This window comes from Chionomys nivalis, chromosome 9 (genome assembly GCF_950005125.1).
Source record: "Chionomys nivalis chromosome 9, mChiNiv1.1, whole genome shotgun sequence".
Classification (NCBI taxonomy): domain Eukaryota; kingdom Metazoa; phylum Chordata; class Mammalia; order Rodentia; family Cricetidae; genus Chionomys; species Chionomys nivalis.
This window is the reverse complement of record NC_080094.1, coordinates 22,099,680-22,121,027: the sequence shown is the minus strand read 5'-3', so window position 1 is coordinate 22,121,027 and position 21,348 is coordinate 22,099,680. Positions and strand designations below refer to the sequence as shown.

Genomic DNA, 21,348 nt, shown 5'->3' with positions numbered 1-21,348 from the left:
GCTAGTCTAGAGCTATTCCCAAACTCAATATACAAGGCATATAGGAAATACGTGTGCGCACACATGCTCACACGTGTGCACAGGTGCTTGTCAACTGTGAGTGAGAATACGGAAACAAGGGGTCACTGTTGAGTATCCTTGTCTATCACTGTTTTGTGTATTGTATGCATACGTGTGTGTGTAAGCGTGTATCGTGTGTGTTGATGCCCTTGGGGGCTGGAGTTACAGGCAGTTGTGAGCCATGCATGGTGCTGGGAACCAAATTTGGGTCCCCTGAAAGAACAGTAAGTGGGAAAGTGCAAGCATGCACACACCTGACACGGGTCGAGGTCAGAGGGCCATCTCCAGGTGTCCACCTTGCTTCTACCCTGCTGAGAGAGGGTCTCTTTGTTTGCCACATTATGCCTCAGGTGAGCTATCCAGTGAGCTCTGGGGATGCTCCTGTCTCTGCCTCCTGTCTTGCCATAGGAGTGCTGGCCTAGAGACACACACTACTACATCTGGCTGTGCTTGAGTTCCGGGGATCTGAGTTCAGGCGTTAGGATGCTTGCACAGCAAGTGCTTCCCCACTGAGCCACCTCCCCGGAAAGTATTATTTAAACACTCAGCTAGATACTGTTGAGATGCTGTGGCCTTACTTCACCGTCACCACCTGCTTCCCGTGTTGACAGCAGATTTGCCCACGAACCCTGGAGCCTTGGCTTGTGTTGTTTATATGCGTGCTCAGGGCCTGCTCTTTTTGCTTTAGGTTTTACAGTACCGGAGCTGGTGTCAAGAGCTGGAGAAGCGCCTAGAAGCTACCGGAGTAAGTGAGGTTGAGTTCTGGACTTCCCCTGAACCCTTAGAATATACTTGGCTTGGCTTTATATGATGCCAAGGAAGGCTGGAGTTATACAGGGTGTTTGGTAGGAGTTCCTTTGTCTTTATCTGTGAAGAGCTATCAATAAGTTCTTCTAGAGATCCTTGGCCTGAGAAATTCCATCCTATGGTTTTCCTTTTATAAATGCAGATTCTGGGGACTTAACATAGTCGAATGGGCATGTAGACTCATAAGGGAAATTCATTTTTCATCCAGCAGGGGTTAGTGTTAGTGTTTATACATTAGGAAGATGCACGCCTCTGCATGCCTCCAAGCGTGCCTGCAGTAGAGGGCTATGTTTGTTCCCTGGATAGGACTGGCTTTGAAAGACCCTTATGTCACTGTCTGTTCCAGCTTTCTTAGTCAGCTCCTCATTCCCCCTAGAAAACGTCTCAGAAGAAGGAAAACCAGAATGTGTTGAGCACCTTCTGTGCAGGCCAGGGTACCACTAGGCATTTTGTATTGTGTCACGGGGCTTGCAGACTCTCTGAGAAGAATGACAGCCACCTTCACTTTGTGGTCTGGAGATAATGAGTGACTTCCCGAGGTCCAAATCAGCGGACTAGAAGTTAGGGCCATAGTGAAACATGCAGCTTACGCTCCTCGGGTTAGGTGCTGTTTGCCCTAAATGCCATCTTTTTAAGGGCTGGGGATTGGTTCACTCTGGAGAAGGAGTGCAGTGTGTTTGCTTTCATGACATTGACTGAGAAAAGAAGCAAATTGCTCCCAAGAGAAAGAATAAGAAAGGAAGTGGGCTGCTGTCGAAGGGGGCATCAGGGAATTGTCCTGGGTGATGTTTTTGTGTGGTATTCTAAGGCCTGTCACTCTCTTCTAAGGGACTGATCCCTCAGCGGTGGGAAGGTGCAGAAGAGCCAAACCTGGAACAGCTGCTGGTCCGGCTGGAGGAGGAGCAGCAGAGGTGATGGACCCCAGCCTTCCTAGCTGACTGATCAGAGGGTGGAAAGGCTGACCATGTGGTGGGAAATGCTGGGTGTGGTGGTTCAAGTGGGTAATAGGGCAGGCAGAAAGCAAAAAGAGAGGGAGGAAGGGAGAGGGCGCTCGGGAACCTTGTGTTCTGAGGGCAAACAGGATTCCAGTCCTCTGATTCCTGGTGATGGAAAGTTGTGTTCACTGTCTTAATCCCAGGAGTGAGGGTGGGACCGGACCTTTATTTCGTCCTTGCTCTTCTCAATTCCCAGAGCAGGTGTGAGAGTCTAGTGGAAGTGAACACGGAGCTTCGGCTGCATATGGAGAAAGCCGATGTAGTGAATAAGGCCCTTCAGGAAGATGTGGAAAAGTTGACAGTGGACTGGAGTCGGGCCCGGGACGAGCTAGTGAGGAAGGAGAGCCAGTGGCGGATGGAGCAGGAGGTACGGGAAACAGGAGTGGTATGTGCACTCTGGGTGCTATTCTGGGCAGCGCTGGAAAGGGTTAACTCTTGGACCTGGGTGGAAACTGATCTGTCATTGTTCCAGCCACTGATTAGACGGCCCAGGCTAACAGCTGTGCCCTATTTCAGCTTTCTTCCTAGTTCTGCCTGGTCTGGGCTTTGCTGGCAGGTAGCAGAACACTCAGCTCTTGCAAACGCGAGTAGCCTAGCTTTCAAATGAATCTGAAAACTTACTGATTGCCCTTGTCTGGAGGTCTGCCTAGCTAGATACTAAGAAGGTAGCTGCTGGATTAAATAGAGGAGAAAACATAGTTATGGACCTTGGTCCATATATCACAGCTATAGATGGCAAATGTTTCCGGAACCCTTGCTGGGTGCTGGGTGTGGGTGATTTACATGTATTAGATACCCAACTCTCCCGTCAATGGTAATAACTCCCATTTGCCAAGCTGCCACTGCATGTCCTTTTCTGTTCTGGCCAAGTGGAAGGCCACTTTTCACACAGGGCCCTTTGACCTCTTGAACCTCACTGCCAACTTTAGCAAGCCCTTCGGTGTAGCCTGAATGTAGACACCCCATTCATAAGCTGTCTCCTCGGAGTCCTTCCCTTCTGTCGCCTTCACGCAGCAGCCATAAAGAATCTAGGACTCTTGTGTTACTGCAAGGTCCCCTGCCCTTGGGTATGACTTGGTTTTCTGAACACAGTTCTTCAAGGGCTATTTGAAAGGTGAACATGGCCGTCTGCTCAGTCTGTGGCGTGAGGTGGTGACCTTCCGACGTCACTTCCTGAAAATGAAGTCAGCTACTGACAGGTCAGTATGGGGATAAGAAGAGAGGTTTGCCCCTGCTGAGCTGGACATAAGGCAGCAGGCTCTGTAGGAGAGAATCTGGGGGCAGTAGGCATGGGCTAAGAGGGAGAGCTGTTACTAGATACAGATGACCCTCTCAGACCTGCCGCTTAGGCTTCCTGGGCCTTGTGGCCCAGCTCTCTCCCTTGCTTCCTTGGAGTCTTCAGTGTTCCTTCCTTTGCTCAGAGATCTGACAGAGCTAAAGGCTGAACACGCCAGGCTTTCGGGGTCCCTGCTGACCTGTTGTCTGCGCATGACCGTGAGAGCTCAGTCTCGTGAATCTAGTGGCTCTGGGAGAACCGAGGAGAGTGAGCCAGCCCAGCTGCTGCTGCTAGTAGCTAAGACCCAGGCGCTGGAGAAAGAAGCCCATGAGAAGAGCCAGGAGCTGAGACAGCTGAAGAGCCAAGGGGATCTGGAGAAGGCTGAGCTCCAGGACCGGTAAGGTGGCACGTGGTCCCAGGAGGAATTTACTGAGGGAAAGCCAACTCCCTAGAGAGTTGTGGGTGGGCAGAAAAGACGTCAAGAACACACCCACCCTGAGAGGGGAAGGAAATGTGACCTCTGAGTCCGGTTAGGAACCCAGTGTCTCATTTGGGGTCTGTTACTGTCCCCCTAGCTACCTTGCAGCTTAGTCCCTCTCCTGATAGTTTGTGCTGCTGGCTGTTCTCTGTCGACAGTGTCTCCCCGCAGCCGTGCTCCTCCACACTTCTGTCTCCCGTGTGTGGCCTGAGGCTGGGATGCCTCCCTTCTTCCCTCTGCCTTGCCCTTTAAGGTGGAGTTCAATGTTCCCTCTCCTGTGACTTCTCTGACTTCAGTAGCTTTTAGTCCTGTGAGTTTTTTGGCTTGCCTGTTAGAGCACTAATCTTACTGTATCTCTTTAGTTCCTTTATTTCTTTGTATCCCTTCCTTCTTTTGGTGGTGGTGGATGGGTAGCTTAGTTGTCTTTCTTGTGTTGGGGATTGAACTCAGGGCCTTGCATTTCGAACTCTCTACCATTGAGCTTTATCCTACCTTGGCTATTTTAACTTTTGGATTATAATAAGTTGGGATTTTTAAAATAATTAAGAAGGGAAGACATGAGCAAAGTAGCACTGACTATCAAGGCACAGCCTGTGTGTTATGGCTGGGTTTCTGTCCCTATCTATTGGTGGGACATAAGTTGGTGTGTGTACATAAGCTGGGGACAATTTTGTTTTCTTTTTGCTTTTGGAAACTTTAAGAACAAAGATCATATCTTACTAAGTTTATATCTTTAATGTTTTGTACTTTATCTCTCATATAATAGATAATTTGTTGAATGACGCAATATTTAAATAAAAGACAATACAGTGATCTAGGCCCCCAGAGGTGATTCATAATAAAATTATTAAGGTTTAAAATTTTCTTTTAGCCAGGTGTGGTAGTCATTACTTTTATTGTTTGTTTGTTTTTTGGTTCCAAGAAAGGGTTTCTCTGTGTAGCCCTGGCTGTCCTGGAACTCACTCTATAGACCAGGCTGACCTCGAACTCAGAGACCTCCTGAGTTCTGGGATTAAAGACATGTGCCACTACTGCCTGACTAGTAGTTGTCACTTTTAATCCCAGCTCTTTAGAGTTATAAGCTGGCTTGAACTCTGAGTTTAAGGTCAGCCTGGTCTTAACAGCAAATTCTAGGTCAGCCAGGGCTATGTAGTGAGAGCTTGCCTCCAAAGTGAATAAATGAATGAGTGAATGAATAGAGAAATAAAGACTCCTAGGTAACATTAATTTAAGACATATTTGTTAGCCAGGTGTCATGGCTCATGCCTACGATCCTAGTACTAAGGAGGCTGAGGCAGGAGGATTTCTAGTTCAGGATTATCCTAGACTACATAGAGAATTTCAGGCAAGACTGGGCTACATAGAAACAAAAACAGAGGAAAGAAAGGCATGAGTGTAATACGGCTCCCAAAGCTCTGAGATGCACTGTTAAATGATAGAGCTGCTGATAATTTTGCTGGGCATCATTAGCTATATTGTCTCCCAAGTCATCTGTCCTTTTTCCCTATCAGAGTCAAAACCTTGGGCTGGAGGGACCTTGGGACTATCCCCTGTGGTGGCAATTCTGATGTTCTTATTGGCTTCAGGGTGCTTGACTTCACAATCAAGCAAGGCCTGGAAGGGCCTAGGCCAGGGCTTTCCTTCAGCTCTCGGGCCCACAAACGCGTGTTCCAGTCTTGAGATGTGGTAAATCCCTGCATGTGTCTGAGTGGCTTTTGGCTTTCCCCACCAGATCAGAACTCTAGAGTCAGATGTTATTCAGGGAGTAAAAGGACTGGGCATACCCAAGGGATTCTGGGAGCTGTAGTGGGAGTGTCGTGCGGGGCTGAGGTGTGTTATTGTGTGACTTTGCCCATGTCCTTGGGCTATCCAGGAGACAGTGCTATGTCTCTTTCCTCAGGGTGACAGAGCTCTCTGCTCTACTGACCCAGTCTCAGAAGCAGAATGAAGATTATGAGAAGATGGTGAAGGGTCTGAGAGAGACGATGGAGATCCTGGTATGTGATTCTGGGTTGCAAAGGAGCTGCGTGGGTTGACAGGTTCCTTGTCCTTTGTGGACAGTAGTGAATGGCACCAGTTAGATGGTCCTTGATGAATCCTCCAAAGCTGGAAAGTGAACTTTGGCCAAATCTGAAAATTAGTTAACTCATTCATTTTCCTGTTCAGTAAAACAACAACTGTCCACTATCCTGACTGTAATCCTGGGAACACAATGGCATAGATATAAAATGTGTCCTGTCTGAGAGGGACTTGTCATAGTGAATCTGAGGCCAGTGTGAGCTACATGAGACCCTAAGGAAGCAAGGTGTCAAGGAAGGGATCTGTGGAGAGCTGAAAAACCAAGTCACATGGGAGACTGCTTACCCTGGAGCAGAAAAGATATGAGGAAGATAGGCTTACTGCCTTCACATCTCTGAAAGAAGAGTCGATGGCAAAAAGCCGTTCATGTTTTCCAGTGTAGAGCCATCACCAGCGGTGGAAGTTCCAGTCGTAGGTTTTGGCTCAAGCTGGAGCTGTCACTGGAGTGGTGTGTGTCTTATGAGGAGTGTGGTTGTGCTTACTGACTTAAACGTCTGTCAGGATGTCACAGAAGTGCTGCTCCACCATGGGATGACAGAGTCCCCGACTCGATTCCATGTTGCCTTTCGTCTCAGCACGTTTTCTGGTCATCGACTTTTGGCGGCTCTGAACCTCTATCCACATGTGTTCCCCTAGTCTCATCTGTGTTGGAGTCCACTAGAAGGCAGATTTGTGCCCCTTTAATTCCTTTTTATCAGGAATTTGCCAACACAGACATCCACAGGACTCAAGTAACTTAGAATGAGTGACGTCAGAGTGCAGAGTTCTGGTTTTCCAAGGCTGTTGTAGTATTTACCGCTGATAGAACAAGAACTTTAATCTAGGCAGTCACTTAGATTTCTAATCATTTATTCTGAGCTTTTATTGCCATATTACATTGTTTTCAGACTCCTTGGGAAAGTGTGGTTGACGAAATAGAATATGTCTTGATGGATTTGTGGACAAGAATGGTGAATTCTCCTTGCAGAGTTTGACTCTCAGACTCTCTTCTGTTCCTTTACCAGGAGACAAACCATGCAGAGCTAATGGAGCATGAGGCCTCTCTCAGTAGGAGCGCTCAAGAGGAAAAGCTGTCTCTGCAGCATGTGATCAAGGCTATAACCCAGGCGCTCGTGAGTGCTCTGTACATGGACAGTGCCCCCTTCCCCGTGTCCTCTCTGCACCTGGACAGTGCCCCCTTCCCCGTGTCCTCTCTGCACCTGGACAGTGCCCCCTTCCCCGTGTCCTCTCTGCACCTGGACAGTGCCCCCTTCCCCGTGTCCTCTCTGCACCTGGACAGTGCCCCCTTCCCCGTGTCCTCTCTGCACCTGGACAGTGCCCCCTTCCCCGTGTCCTCTCTGCACCTGGACAGTGCCCCCTTCTCCGTGTCCTCTCTGCTGCCTTGATTTCTAGACTGAGGTTTGGTTTGAGGGTCATCATGTAGGATAAGTTCTCTCAGGGTACTTGAAGATTGGGACCCCGAGTATAGGTAAGCATTCGTGTCCTGACCCTGTGTAGTGGACAGGTCCTCTATCTTGTTGCTGTTCTGGTTCTTAGGCCATAGGCTGAATTCTGTCTTTGTCATTGCAACAGCATTTTCTTCCCCTCCCCCCTCACTTATTGCCCATAGACGATTGTAGTCTTATTGCTTGGATGACCAAACATGAAGAGTTGAAGAGACCAGTCATTTTTTGCTCTTAGGGTTCCTGCCTCAGGATAGGACCTGCAAAGGAAACCTTCAGGTTCCTCAGCTCTGTAGTGCAAGTCTCTCGGTGACACTTGGTTGCATTTCAGGCCTCAGTGGAAGAAGAGGACACTATGACCCAAAGCTCAGATCATGAGGGCTCATTGCAGTTGGACTGTAGAGGCTTCTCCCCGTTTGATCCCCAGGACCCAGACAAGGCTCTTACTCTGGTGCGCTCGGTGCTGACTCGGAGACAGCTGGCTGTACAGGTGAGAAGCTCCAGAGCTGCTCCTCAGCCCCAGGGACGGGTGCCCCGGGCATGTCTCTCGAGTCTAGAGTATCCTTTCAGCTGGCACTCGTAATTTCTCTGTTTGCCCAGTGGTGCCTGTGACCTACAGGTGTCTGTATTCTCCACACCAATTGCGTGTATGTATCTTTGAGCGCTACTAAGCAGAGTCCTGGGAAAATGTAAATGTCCCTAACTCCAAGCAGCCCTTGCTGTCCCTTATGCTACTATGTCTGAAGATGGTGCTCTCCAAGACTCTAGAGCCACAGAACCCAGGAACCCTTGGTTCGTTGACATCTCAGTTGGCCACATTTCTGTTCTCAGCTGGCTGTTGCTACTGTTTCCAGTCCCCTTGCCTTGGAGTCATTCGTTTGGTGTTGGCTTTTTGCTCTGCATCCCGTTTCTGTGGCTCTCCTTTCACAGGACCTCAGGCAGCAACTTTCAGGCTGCCAGGAGACGATGAGCTTCTTGCAGCAGCAGCACAATCAGTGGGAGGAGGAGGGCAAAGCTCTGAGAGAAAAGCTACACAAGCTCACTGGAGAGCGGGATGCTCTGGCAGGGCAGACTGTGGACCTTCAGGGAGAGGTGGACTCTCTCAGCAAGTGAGTGAGCAGGCTGCTTGTTCCTCCCTTTCGTGTCTGGTTTTTGCTTTTGTTTTAAAGGAAAGCAAAGCCTTCGTAATTTTATTTTATTCCATGTCTGGTTTTACTTATGGTTTTTCAGGGCTGGGAATCAAACCCCGAACCTTAGTCTTGTTAGGAAAGCACTCTTATGACTGAACTGCATTCTTAGTTCTTAAGTGTCTGGTTCTAGTCCTTATTTAGCCACTTACCCAGCACTGTCCTGTCTTTGTCCCTGGATCCATGAATGATGCTTAAGGCTGCTTTGGTTTTTATTCTATTTCCTGTGGAAAAACCCTTTGTGTTGGGGTCTTTAAAATCATATAATAAATGGTTTTCTGTTTGAAAAAAAGCATTATATATTTTTATAAATGTTGAAAAGAAACAAACTTGTCTTTCACCTTTTGCTCTACAAGGTCTTTTTCCACCAGCATCTTTGGTCCCCAGGCCTGGGCATCTCCAATCTGTATTTCAGGGAGCGAGAACTGCTGCAGAAGGCCAGGGCAGAGCTGCAGCAGCAGCTGGAGGTGCTGGAGCAGGAAGCGTGGCGACTGCGGAGAGCCAATGTGGAGCTGCAGCTGCAGGGGGACTCTGCTCAGGGGGAGAAGCAGGAGCAGCAAGAGGAGCTGCATATGGCTGTCCGCGAGAGGGAGCGTCTGTGAGTATGACTGGGCCCCTGTCACCAGGGCCTGGCCCTCCCCATCCCATCCCTCTCTCTTAGGAAGTCGAGTGCGCGTGGTTCATGTTAGCTCACTGCTTCCTCCTTTGTAGGGAGCCGAGGTAGAAAGTCATCCGGACACTGCTGAGTCCCTGTAGGGGTATGGGGCTGTGAGGGCTACAGAAACGAATAAAGATTCGATTCTGGCCATGATCTCGAGGATCTTGAAATCTATCTAGAAGTCAGACAGGCGGACAGCCGTGACATAAAAGCTAGAAGACATACGGCTGCACGAGAGCTCGAGCTTGGTGTTTTGAAAGCACAGGAGCAATGGTTAATATCGAGAGCCGGACAACTTTATGAAGGAGGGGTAGACTTTGAGCGGGGCCCTGACCTGTTTTAATTTGTAGGAAAAAGGACCAAGGGGACAGAATAACAAAGAAAAGGAATAGGAGTTTTGTGGTGTGTTCAGAGTTAGCTGTGGAAAGGTAAGACCGCTGGGAAGTGATAGGAAAGTCACTGCTCAGGAAGGGAAGCCAGCCTGTAAAGTCCACTAGGTGATGCTGCGGAAAGGAACTGTAGAGCAGGACAAAGGCTTGGTGCAGACTGTGGCTTTGCCGCCAGGATGGATTAGTCTCTTGGCAAAATAGAGATGATATTTGAAGAGTTATTGGAAAGATGGGCAATGCTTCACAAAATGCTAGAATAAGCTGTCAAGATGGCTCACAGTGAGTTCAATCCACTGACCCCATAGATTGTCCTTTGACCTCCACACACAAGTAAATTTAATTAATTTCTTGTTTGTTTGTTTGTTTGTTTGAGACAGGGTCTCATTCTGTAGTCCTGGCCAACCGTGAACTCACTTTTTAATGCCAGCAGAGCCCTGGTAGCAGCTCGTTCCTTGGCATGGTCCCTTCCTGTGCCTTATTCCTTGCGTCTAGTTAGTAAACAGTGGAAGCTTGAAGAAGCTCGAAGGTCTGCCAAAGGGTAGGGTCATGCCGCATGTTCTGCACTGAGGGCACAGCAGACAATCCACACAGATACGTATGTGTTTAAAATGTGATCTATCGCTGGGCAGTGGTGGCGCATGCTTTTAATCCCAGCACTCGGGAAGGAGAGACAGGTGGGTCTCTGTGACGTCAAGGCAAACTTGGTCTACAGAGTAAATTCTAGGACAGGCTCCAATGCTACAGAGAAACCCTGTCTCAAAAACAACAACAACAAAAAAAATGTATTCTATCTGACTTGATATATAGTTAGATAAATCAAAAGTCAAAGCTGTTTAAAAAGATACCAGGGTATATTGGCTCACACTTGCAATCCCAACACTTGGAAAGATTGCTCTGAGTTCAAAGCCAGCTTGGCCTGCAGAGCAAGACCCTGTCACAATAAACAACAAAAATCCCACCTATTTAAGAAGATGCACATATGGAGGTCTCCTTCATCTTTGCTCTCTCCGTTCTCCTCTCCTGCCTTCTGTTGGTCACCGTTTCAATTAATTTTGTGTTTGTCTTTTTTTAAAAAATTTTTTATGGTTTATTTAACTTTTATTTTATGTACTTTGGTGTGAAGTGCCAGATCTTCTGGAACTGGATCTTTAGACAGTTGTGAGCTGCCATGTGGGTGCTGGGAATTGAACCCAGGTCCTCTGGAAGAGCAGTCAGTGCTCTGAACCGCTGAGCCATCTCTCCAGCCCCTCGTGTTGGTCTTTCCGGTCCACTTCGTGCAGATAGTCTGCTTCCTCTCACTTTTGCACGAAAGGCAGTACACTAACGCACTACTACGCACTTTGCTCTCCTCACTTGCTGTGTCATAGAGAGCTTTCCTTATTAGTTTTTAGAAGATAATTCCACATTTTTTAATAGAAAAAATAATTAGACTCCCGTGTCCTGTTGGGACACAAACACTCCCAAACACTCCCTAACTCCCTCTTCTTCCTTCTTAGTCAGGAGACGCTGATGAGCATGGAAGCCAAACAGTCAGAATCACTTAGTGAGCTGATCACTCTTCGAGAAGCCCTGGAGTCAAGCCGCCTAGAAGGAGAGTTACTGAGGCAAGAGCGAGTGGAAGTGACTGCAGCCTTGGCCAGGGTATGTGGGCCTTCTCCCTTGGAAAGTTGTGTACCTAGGAAAGGGGCTGGATGGCTCATTCTTCACCCTTCAGACTTCAAATCATCTATTTCTCTTCAATCGCTAGTGTGCTTTTGGGTCCTTTCCCTCCCAACATGCCCTCTACGTGAGATTCACTGAGTTTTCTAAAGTAAAATCTGGTTGTGAGTCTCTTAAAGTCGCTTCATGCAGGCTGGAGGCGCATACTGCTCTTGCAGAGGACCTGAGTCCACTTCCCAGCACCCACATCAGGCGCTCGCTCACAACTGCCTGTCACTCCAGGAGACTCTGATGTCCTTTCTCAATGTCGTGGGCATAGCACTCATATTTACACATTTATTCATTCACAAGAAAAGAGACACAGAGACATATATATATATATATATATATATATATATACAAGATTTAAAAATATAAGTCTTTAGCAGAGTGGTGGTGGCTCATGCCTTTAATCCCAGCACTCAGAAGGTAGAGACAGTTGGATCTCTGTGAGTTTGAGCCAGCCTGGTCTATAGAGTGAGTTCCAGGACAGGCTTCAAAGCTACACAGAGAAACCCTGTCTTGAAAAACCAACCAAACAAACTAATTAATTAATTAAAAAATATGTATATATGTCTTTAAAAAAATCAGTGGCTTCTCAACTCTAGTACCACATTCAACACCCTTTGCCATCTGCTTCAACTATTTCTGGCCTACCTACGCAAGCCCCCCACACTCCAGGTATCCTTTCTCTTGCACAAAGCATCAGCTGCACTCTCGGGTCCCCTTCCTTCATGACTAATACACTGGATACACGTTTCCGTCACCTTGACTCCCAAGCACCATCTCCCTGTCACTGTTCTTTGTCCCAAGCATTTTCTGCGCTCCCAAACTGAATGAATGCCTCCTTTGAGTTCTCAGTTGTGCTTACACTTTCTGTACTGTCGTGACAATTGTAGTTTGCACACCTTTCTGTGTTTCTATGCTGTGAGTGCCTTTCTCATGAATGGATGGATGAATGAATGAATACCTTGTTTAGAATGGAAGGGAAGAGATGGATGATATTTTACAAATGAAAGCAGGTATTGGGAGTGTGTTCGGTTTACTGTTCCGTGAAAACTGAAAGCAGAAAGCACTAACCCTTTTGTTTTTAGGCAGAACAGTCCATTGCAGATCTGTCAGCTTCTGAGAACAGCCTGAAGGCAGAGGTAGCTGATCTTAGAGCTGCGGCTGCCAAGCTTGGGGCCTTAAATGAGGCTTTGGCTTTAGATAAAGTGGGACTGAACCAGCAGCTTCTCCAGGTGAGCAAAGATTTGATTCCCAGGAGGGGCTGGGCCTTACCTGATGATTATCCATTAGCCCAGGCTAATCACCTCTGTTGGTTTAAAAATTTAACCTCTCATTTTAGTAGGGAAAACTTCTTGTTTCCCGTTCTCCTGAGACCCAGAAATGTCATTATTCTGGGTGTTTTGTTTGTTGAGACCCTGTTTCATGCTACCAAGGCTGTTCTGATCCTCCGTCACTTCCCAAGTGTGGGGATCACAGGCTTGCACCGCCACCTGGTGTTACTCTGAATTCTTTGGAAGCGAGAGTTCGCCTTTTTGATCTTTTTTTTTTTTTTTTTTTTTTTGGTTTTTTCGAGACAGGGTTTCTCTGTGGCTTTGGAGCCTGTCCTGGAACTAGCTCTTGTAGACCAGGCTGGTCTCGAACTCACAGAGATCCGCCTGCCTCTGCCTCCCGAGTGCTGGGATTAAAGGCGTGCGCCACCACCGCCCGGCCGCCTTTTTGATCTTAATCCCAGCATCAGGCCCGTCTGGTGCCTAGAATATAAACACCAGATCAAATGGCTGGGTCTCCCCTTCTCTTAAAAGCACTCTGCAGAGCTGCAGAAGCGCGGGGGAGCAAACTGTACCCACTTAGCTTTGGTGTGCTGCACTCCCTTCTCTTTCTGGCCAGTAGTTGGAGCAGGAGAACCAGTCTGTGTGCGGCAGAGTGGAGGCGGCCGAGCACCTGAGAAGTGCTCTGCAGGTGGACCTGGCAGAGGCAGAAAGGCGCAGGGAAGCCCTGTGGGAGAAGAAAAGTCAGCTGCAGGCTCAGCTGCAGAAGGCGGAGGAGACAGGGGCTGAACTACAGGCAGAACTGAAGAGTGTCCGAGAAGAAAGGGAAGAACTTAAAGAGAAGCTGAGCGAGGTGAGAGGACAATGTAGTGTCAATGTTCTGTCCCCACAGTGTGATACACGCTCACTGACTCCCCCACTCCCTATTCTGGCATGGTCTTCCCTATATTCTTCATACTTGGTTCAAACATCTACAGTTCTCGTGCTGTAATTATTTGCTGTCCTAAAGGCCAGCTCTATTGTTTACTTGTTTATTTATTTTCGTCTTTTGAGACAGAGTCTAACTCTGCAGTCCTTACTGGCCTGGAGCTCAGTATGTAGATCAGGCAGGTTGCAGTGTCCACCTGCCTCTGCCTCCTGAGTGCCAAGATTATTAGCTACTATGTCCAGCGAAGGCTGTGTCTCTGTCTTTTTGTTTGATTTTTTGAGATGGGGTCTATCTGTTGCTTTGTTTTGTTGTTTTTGGTTTGGTTTGATTTTTGGCCCTCCCTAGTGGGAAAGCATGCCAACAGATGTCTATATGCTGGCCAGGGTTTGTGGCAGCTACTTGCTTGCATCTTAGCCACCAGGAGGCAGAGAAGGGGAAATGAAGTGTCTGCTGGGCTTTTTCTTGTTGCCCTTTTAATTGAGTCTGAGACTCCACCCATGGGATGGTGCCATCCATATTCAGGTGGTTTTCCCTCTATTAACGCCCTCACAGACACACCCAGAGGTTTGTCTCCTAGGTGAGTCTATGGTGGTCACGCACTTATATTTCTGGATCTTCAGTCAGTTGTGAACTGCCATGTGGGTGCTGGGAATTGAACCCAGGTCCTCTGGAAGAGAAGTCAGTTCTCTTAACCACTGAGCCATCTCTCCAGCCCCCTCCTAGGTGATTCTAAATCACCAAACTGACAATGAAAGTTAATGATAACAGTCTTGCTTTTCCTACCAAACCTTTCATTGTCCTAGTACTTGACCATAATCCTTTCTTAAGAGTCCCTTCTCAGATATTAATCAGGTTCTTGGTGTATATATGGGTCCTGCTGTCTCCAGCAGAGTCTCACTCATAGGAGAGCATCCTTTTTGCCCTAGGCCTCCTGATCAAGGAAATAAACAGACACCAGTTATTCCTGAGTCAGCAATGTTCAGTACTGAGTCCAGAATCTTCAAAGACCCCTCGCCCTGACCTGCTGGCAGCAGCCCTGGGGTTCTGCCTCACTCTGTAGCTCATCGTTTTCCTCAGGTCCGTCACCAGCAAGAAGCAGCTACAGCTCAGCTAGAGCAGCTGCATCAGGATGCAGAGCGACAGGAAGAAACACTTGCTAGAGCAGTCCTGGAGAAAGAGGCCCTCGTACGGGAGAGGGCAGCTCTTGAGGTGCGCCTGCAGACTGTGGAGCGGGACCGACATGACCTCACTGAACAAGTTCTGGGGCTCAGGTAGGGTCCACACTTAGCTCAGGCAAGCACAGAGAGCTTTGCAAGGCTAAGCAGAGCTCCCTGTCCTAAGAGTATGAATTCTCAATGAGCTGTAGACAGGCAGTTGCCCCATAACTTCTTGTAGCTTGTACTGCTCCAGTCCCTCCTAAGAAAGGGTAAGGGGCTTGATGGGTTAGAACTCTTCCTGATTCCCAAATCTCAGGTCAGCCAAGGAACAGCTGGAGAGCAATCTCTTTGAAGCCCAACAGCAAAATTCTGTGATCGAGGTCACCAAGGGGCAACTGGAGATCCAGATTCAAACTATTACTCAAGCCAAGGAAGTCATTCAAGGTGAGAGCCCACTGGGATGGAGAGTATTGTTAGGTAAACGGAGTGGGGCAGAGGCTCAGAGGTGGTCTTGCCTGGCATCCTAGGGGAAGTGAAGTGCCTGAAACTGGAACTGGATGCCGAGAGGAGCCGGGCAGAGCAGGAGCGGGATGCAGTAGCCAGGCAGCTGGCCCAAGCTGAACAAGAGGGGCAGGCAGCTCTGGAGCGACAGAAGGTGGCTCATGAGGAGGAGGTGAACAGGCTCCAAGAGAAATGGGTAGGTGACGGACGTGGTTGGGGATAGGAGAGGCAGAGGCAGACATGGCCCCCCTTCAGTGAGTCTGCCGTCTGATGCCTCTTGGTCCAGTTACTACTGCTTAAAAGAATGAAATTTGATCACCCAAGTATAAAATCCAGTTTTAGAATCCTCAATCCCAGAATCTCTGTCTCTGTCTCAATCTCTGTCTCTACTTCAGCCTCTGTTTTCTGAGACAGGGTACCTCCTGATGGCCTAGTGGGCCTCAGACTTGAACAGCTTCTAGCTATTAAGTAAATTAACACGAAAAATACTAAGACTGGTTCTTACTAAGACTGGTTTTTGGCATAGTGTGAGCCCTGTATCTCTCTCTCTCTCTCTCTCTCTCTCTGTGTGTGTGTGTATGTTTGTGTGTTGCTTGTTTGCTTGCTTGGTATGTATAAAGAATTAAGCGTGGACCATGGAAGTAGCCATAGCAGAGCCCAACTATAATCCCAGCATTCAGAAGACAGGAGGCTTGTGAGTTTGTGGGTTCAAGGCTATCTGTGTTACCAAGGGATACCCTTTTTCTTTCTTTTTTTTTTTTTGGTTTTTCGAGACAGGGTTTCTCTGTGGTTTTGGAGCCTGTCCTGGAACTAGCTCTTGTAGACCAGGCTGGTCTCGAACTCACAGAGATCCGCCTGCCTCTGCCTCCCAAGTGCTGGGATTCAAGGCGTGCACCACCATGCCTGGCTAGGGATACCCTTTTTCAAAACGCAAAGAAACTTCCAGAAGTGATGGAGCATGCCTTTAATCCCAGCACTGGGGAGGCAGAGGCAGGTGGATCTCTGAGTTTGAGGCCAGCCTGGTCCACAGAGTGAGTTCTAGGACAGGATTGCCTAATGAGGCCCGCTCTAAAACTTTAAGTTTGGTCTGGAGAGATGGCTCAGAGGTTAAGATCTCTGCTGCTCTTCCAGAGGTCCTGAGTTCAATTCTCAGCAACCACATGGTGGCTCACAACCATGTATAGTGAGATCTGGTGCCCTGTTATGGCATAAAGGCAGAACATTGTATACATAATAAATATACAATATTTATATACAATATATAAATCTTTAAGAAAATTATATTTAAATTAAAAAAAAAAGTTGTAAGAAAGCAGTCTACCTTTTAATCATCAGGAAGATTGTAAAGCCAGGCAGTCAGAAGGGGGGGATTGTGGCGGCGTAAATGAATGCAGAAAGATTATAAAAATATATACAGCTTTAATAAGGAAATAGACTTACAGGACCACAGGTTCCCGCGGAGAACAGGAGAAGCAGAGCAAAAAAAGGGCGGCTGGGATTACGCCCGGCAGATTTATCAGTAAACATTAGCCGAAGGCGAACACGCCCCCAATGGGTGGGGCTATATCCCTATATCTCCCCCTTTTGTCTAAATAAGATAGAACTAAACCAAATAGAACTATATACAATAATAACAAATAATAAATATAAGAAACAATATTGAGAACAAAAGTTTTGTTAAACATTTTATCTCAAGGAGTCTAAATAACATAAAGAGTAACTACAATTATATAATCTTCAACTCCGTCAAAGATCTGAGAAGGGAATAAATATTATTTAACAATCGAGAGATATCCAAAATGTGAAACAATTGACAGAGACAACTGACTACCTAAGTGTGGACTATCTAAGTGTGGAAAGGAAAAGAGAAGGGACCACCATGACAGTTAGTCCTTCCAGGGAAACTGAGGCCATTAGCTCATGAGAGGTTTATAATATCTTTTACTTTGGAGTTTTTAGTGGGTATTATGCCTGGTTCTTAGTAGAGGAACCTTGTGGACACTGTTCAACAATTGTTTTCAAGGCACATAATTATACAAGTGGGCAAACTTTTGCCTGCGATCTTGCCAACAAACCTGCCTTAAAGCCATAGTCAAGGGGCTAGAGAGGTTCCTAGCACCCACTTCAGGTGATTCACGGTTATCTGAAAGCCAGCTCTAGAGGTCCTAAAGCCTTCCCCGGCCCCTGCGCGCACACACTTACGTGGCATGCGTACACTCAGAAAAATAAATACTTAAAAGCAAGTAACCAATAGTCAAAAGCTATACGTGGTACTTAGAGCATGCCTGTAATCCAGAACCCAGGAGGCAGGTCCTGTGTTCTTCAGCGGACCCATGTTTGGTTCCCAGCACCTACAAGATCAAGCCAGTTAAAAATTCCAGCGTGGAGGAGGTTGGGGCTCCTGAGGCCAAACTTCTAGCTTAGGGATTACTAGCACTTGATGGCTTTGAAAGTTGGTTCTCTTTCCAGTGTGGATTCTGAGGGTGGGACTCGAGTCCTCAAGAGGATGCAGCCAGTTCTTTTACTCTCTGAGCCATCTTGCTGGCTCAGAATGTGGCACTTTGAATAGCAAAATATTCTGGTCATAGTCTAACCAGCAGTGATAGACTACTACTTCCTGTTTTGACATCACAGAATGGAGCAAATAGCTTAATTTTGTTCTAGGTTTTTTTAAGCATTTGTTACCATTAAAATTCATCATTCATATACGTTTGCAGTTGGCTTTCTGAACCCAAATGTAAGGTTTGTCATTTACGATGGTCTTGTGATTGATATTTTATACTACTGTTCTACTTTTTTTGTTTTTGTTTAGTTTTTTTGAGAACAGGAATTATCTGTGTAACAGCCTGGCTATCCTGGAACTCACTTTGTAGACCAAGCTGACCTCGAACTCACAGAGTTCCACCTACCTCTGCCTCCTGAATGCTGGGATTAAAGGCGTGCGCCACCACTGTCTGGCCTATACATCATTTTTTAAAACACAAATCTCACTTGACCCTTCAGTTTTAGTGAGACTGATAAGGCAGGGATCACCAAGCCTCCCTTCAGAAATGTTTAGCAGGCGGACAGCTGTCCCTAAGTCACATGAGGCAGTGCAGAGATTTGAACTCCAAACAAGCTCTCCTGCCTCCTCTGCTCACCCTCTGCTTCTAACTGTGGCTTCCTTCACATGGTCAGGAGAAAGAGCGCTCCTTGCTTCAGCAGGAGCTGGATAAGACCCTGGAGACCCTAGAAAGGGAGAGGACAGAGCTGGAAGCGAGGCTGAGAGAGCAACAGACAGAAACCGAAGCTCTCCGCGCCCAGAGGGAAGAGGAGCGAACCCAGGCTGACAGCGCCCTGTACCAAGTAAGCAGCTGGAGTATTAGGATCGCCCCCTGTGATTCCCCAGTCTTCCCACTTTCCTGTTCCTAAGGTCAGGCTTTGGCGGGGCTTCCTGAAGAAAGTGTAGTTACCGCTGCGCTGCTCATGAGTGGGCTCGTAGCAGTTAGCTGCAGCAGGCAGTATGTCATACTTCCTGAGGGAGGGCCAGCGTTTACCACATCCTGTGTGCTTGCAAACCAGTGGCAATCTTGGCACTTCCTGGTTCTGCGTTAATGGTCTTAGACTTTCCTTTGCTCTGAGCCCCCATCCTATTTGTTGGAAGAACTTGGAGCAGGTGTGATAGGCTTATGGCCTCCCGGGTCAGCATGATAATCCGGAGCCTTGAAACCCTTGCCCTTCCTGCCTGTCCACAGATGCAGCTGGAAACAGAGAAAGAGAGAGTGTCCCTGCTGGAGACGCTGCTGCAGACCCAGAAGGAGTTGGCAGATGCTACTCAGCAGTTGGAGAGGCTGAGGCAGGACATGAAGGTTCAGAAGTTACAGGAGCAGGTATGGAAGGTTCCTGGGTCTGGTCCTTCTGCCTCCTCCTAAATGCCAGGATTACAGGTGTGAACCACAAGACCCAGTTTTATGTATTGTTAAGGATCGAACCCCAGGGCTTGCTATGAGGAGGCAGTTTTAGTTGTTTTTTTGTTCTGTGTGTATGTGTATATGCGTGTGCACATGGCACGACATGCATGTGGAATTCAACTTGTAGGAGTTGGTTCCTTCCTTCCACAATATAGGACCCTGGCATTGTCCTCAGGCTACTGCACTTGGCAGCAAGCACCTGTACCCACTGAGGGTAGTTTTTGAAGGACACAATATGCACACGATTTCACTGTCATAGGGCCCTGTAATAGACAGAAAGGGGCTTGGAAAATTCAAGGACAAAAAGAGGTACATGGCTCTAGTGGATAAACTCGGGGATAGCACAGGAGAGAGGGGAGGGGATGAGAGGGGCCTCTCTAGCCATAGCAGGAGCTCGGGTTTTGTTTTGAGGCCAGTGGAAAACTGGTGACTGGTATTTTAAGAGCAGGGAGAACACGTGATTTTTTTTTTTTTTTTTTTTTATTGTATACACAGTGTTCAGCCTCCATGTATGCCCTCAGGCCAGAAGAGGGCACCAGATCTCATTACAGATGGTTGTGAGCCACCATGTGGTTGCTGGGAATTGAACTCAGGACCTCTGGAAGAACAGTCAGTGCTCTTAACCTCTGAGCCATCTCTCCAGCCCCAACACCTGATTTTTTTAAAAGATTTATTTATTTATTTTTATGTTATATGTATGAGTGTTGTACTTGCATGTATGTGTGTATATACCATGTGCATGCCTGGTACTTGCAGAGGCCAAAAGAGGGTGTCAGATTCCCCTGTAACTGGAATTACAGACAGTTAAGAGCCTCCATGTGGGTACTGGGAATTGAACCTGGGTATTCTGCAAGAGCAAAGTGCTCTTAACCAGTGACCATTTCTCCAATCCCCGTGATACATCATTTTATGTATTTCTATATACATATTTAAGTATTTATTCTTTTATTATCATTATCTTTCTGTAGTTCTGGGGATCAAACCTGAAGCCTTGTACATGTTAGGCAAATGTTCAGCTACTAAATTACAATGCCAGCCTAGAATATCTTTTTGAGGCATGGTCTCTGTATTATGTAGCTGCCACCTGCCTCTGCCTCCCTAGTGCTGGCATTAAAGGCATGTGCCACCATGCCTAGCCAGGATATCTTTTAATACAGTACTTGACTAAGTGGAAGTATGTGCATGTGTGTATGCAATCAAATGGAAGGAGGGGTATGTTCAGGAGGCTGTTAGGGAGTCTGGGTTAGCGTCAGTCACAAACTTGGGCTGTCCAAAAGGTTGACTGAGCCCATGCAGTCATGTGGAAGAAGGAGAAATAGGGTGTGAGAATAGAGGGGGGAACTGCATTGCTAGTTCCTGCCTCAGCTTTGCCAACTCAGTAGGAGCAAACGGTGTTCATACACCGCAGATCTGGGGAGCCAGCTCCTGTGGAAGCTTTTCTGCACTCACTGAACCTTTCTCCTCTGCAGGAGACCACCAGCATGCTGCAGACCCAGCTCCAGGGAGCACAGCAGGAGCTGAAGGAGGCTGCCCAGCAGCACAGGGAGGAGTGTGCCGCCTTCCAGAAGGACAGGGTAGATCTACAGAAGCAGGTCCGTCCTTTCTACCTGCCCCACAGCCCTTCCCACCACAGCCAACCCCTGGAGGACAAGGACAGGCTACAGAAATGAGTGCTAGAGTTGAAGGGTGTTCAGAGCTGAGCGTGTGCCTCTCAGAGTTCTGGGATTATAATTAGCACTCCTTATCCACAGATTCTACCAACAGCCAATATTGGGAGGAAATTGTACTGTAAATATACAGACCTTTTCTTATTCACTAACTAATGTTTACATAGTGTTTACAGTGCATTAGGTACTGTTTACATTGTATTCAATATGGTAAGTAATATGGAGATCATTTAAAATGTATAGGAGAATGTGAATAGGTTATAGTCAAATACTATATAGTTTAATCCTAGCACTTAAGAGGTTGAGGCAGGAGGACTGTTGAGCTTGAAGTCAATCCAAACTGCATAGTGGGTCTCTGTCTCTAAAACAAGAACAGTCTAGGAAGCTGGCTCAGTTGATACAGTGCCTGCCGCATGTACATAGGGGTCTGAGTTCAGATTCCTAGCCCCCTTGTGAAAAGCTGGGTGCAGTGACATGTGCTGAAAATACTGGGGCTGAAGAGGCAGAAACGGGGTTCCCTGGAACCCACCTACCAGCTAATCTGCTGAAAGTAAACATCAGGTTTAGGAAGAGGAAAACCCTGCCTCTAAAAAGAAGGGTGGGAATGATAGAGGAAGACTCACATTAACCGTTACCTACACACACACACACACACACACACACACACACACACACACACCGTATTTACAGAGCAAAGATACCACTATATTTAACGGTTTATATAAACTTCTGCAAACTTGGATATCCAGAGGAGATGTCACAGGATACTGGGACTACTGTTATCTTTGTCTGGAGTGAC

The 21,348-nt window shown here is 47.4% G+C and overlaps 1 protein-coding gene across 2 annotated transcripts in view; it reads left to right on the top strand.

The window, feature by feature from the left end:
* The window catches only part of Cep250 (centrosomal protein 250), a 47,236-nt gene that overhangs the window by 7,400 nt on the left and 18,488 nt on the right, over positions 1 to 21,348 (top strand). The window contains exons 3-21 of one of the 2 annotated variants that reach the window (XM_057780307.1): positions 749 to 805; positions 1,696 to 1,778; positions 2,064 to 2,229; positions 2,955 to 3,061; positions 3,284 to 3,535; positions 5,517 to 5,613; positions 6,700 to 6,807; positions 7,469 to 7,627; positions 8,068 to 8,246; positions 8,740 to 8,922; positions 10,868 to 11,012; positions 12,164 to 12,310; positions 12,969 to 13,199; positions 14,352 to 14,545; positions 14,748 to 14,875; positions 14,959 to 15,128; positions 18,110 to 18,277; positions 18,667 to 18,801; positions 20,352 to 20,474. In XM_057780307.1, the coding sequence (XP_057636290.1) occupies positions 749 to 805; positions 1,696 to 1,778; positions 2,064 to 2,229; positions 2,955 to 3,061; positions 3,284 to 3,535; positions 5,517 to 5,613; positions 6,700 to 6,807; positions 7,469 to 7,627; positions 8,068 to 8,246; positions 8,740 to 8,922; positions 10,868 to 11,012; positions 12,164 to 12,310; positions 12,969 to 13,199; positions 14,352 to 14,545; positions 14,748 to 14,875; positions 14,959 to 15,128; positions 18,110 to 18,277; positions 18,667 to 18,801; positions 20,352 to 20,474 (2,832 nt within the window). Of the gene's footprint in view, positions 1 to 748; positions 806 to 1,695; positions 1,779 to 2,058; positions 2,230 to 2,954; positions 3,062 to 3,283; positions 3,536 to 5,516; positions 5,614 to 6,699; positions 6,808 to 7,468; positions 7,628 to 8,067; positions 8,247 to 8,739; positions 8,923 to 10,867; positions 11,013 to 12,163; positions 12,311 to 12,968; positions 13,200 to 14,351; positions 14,546 to 14,747; positions 14,876 to 14,958; positions 15,129 to 18,109; positions 18,278 to 18,666; positions 18,802 to 20,351; positions 20,475 to 21,348 lie in introns of those variants that run through there. The other variant, XM_057780308.1, reaches the window with a different exon arrangement.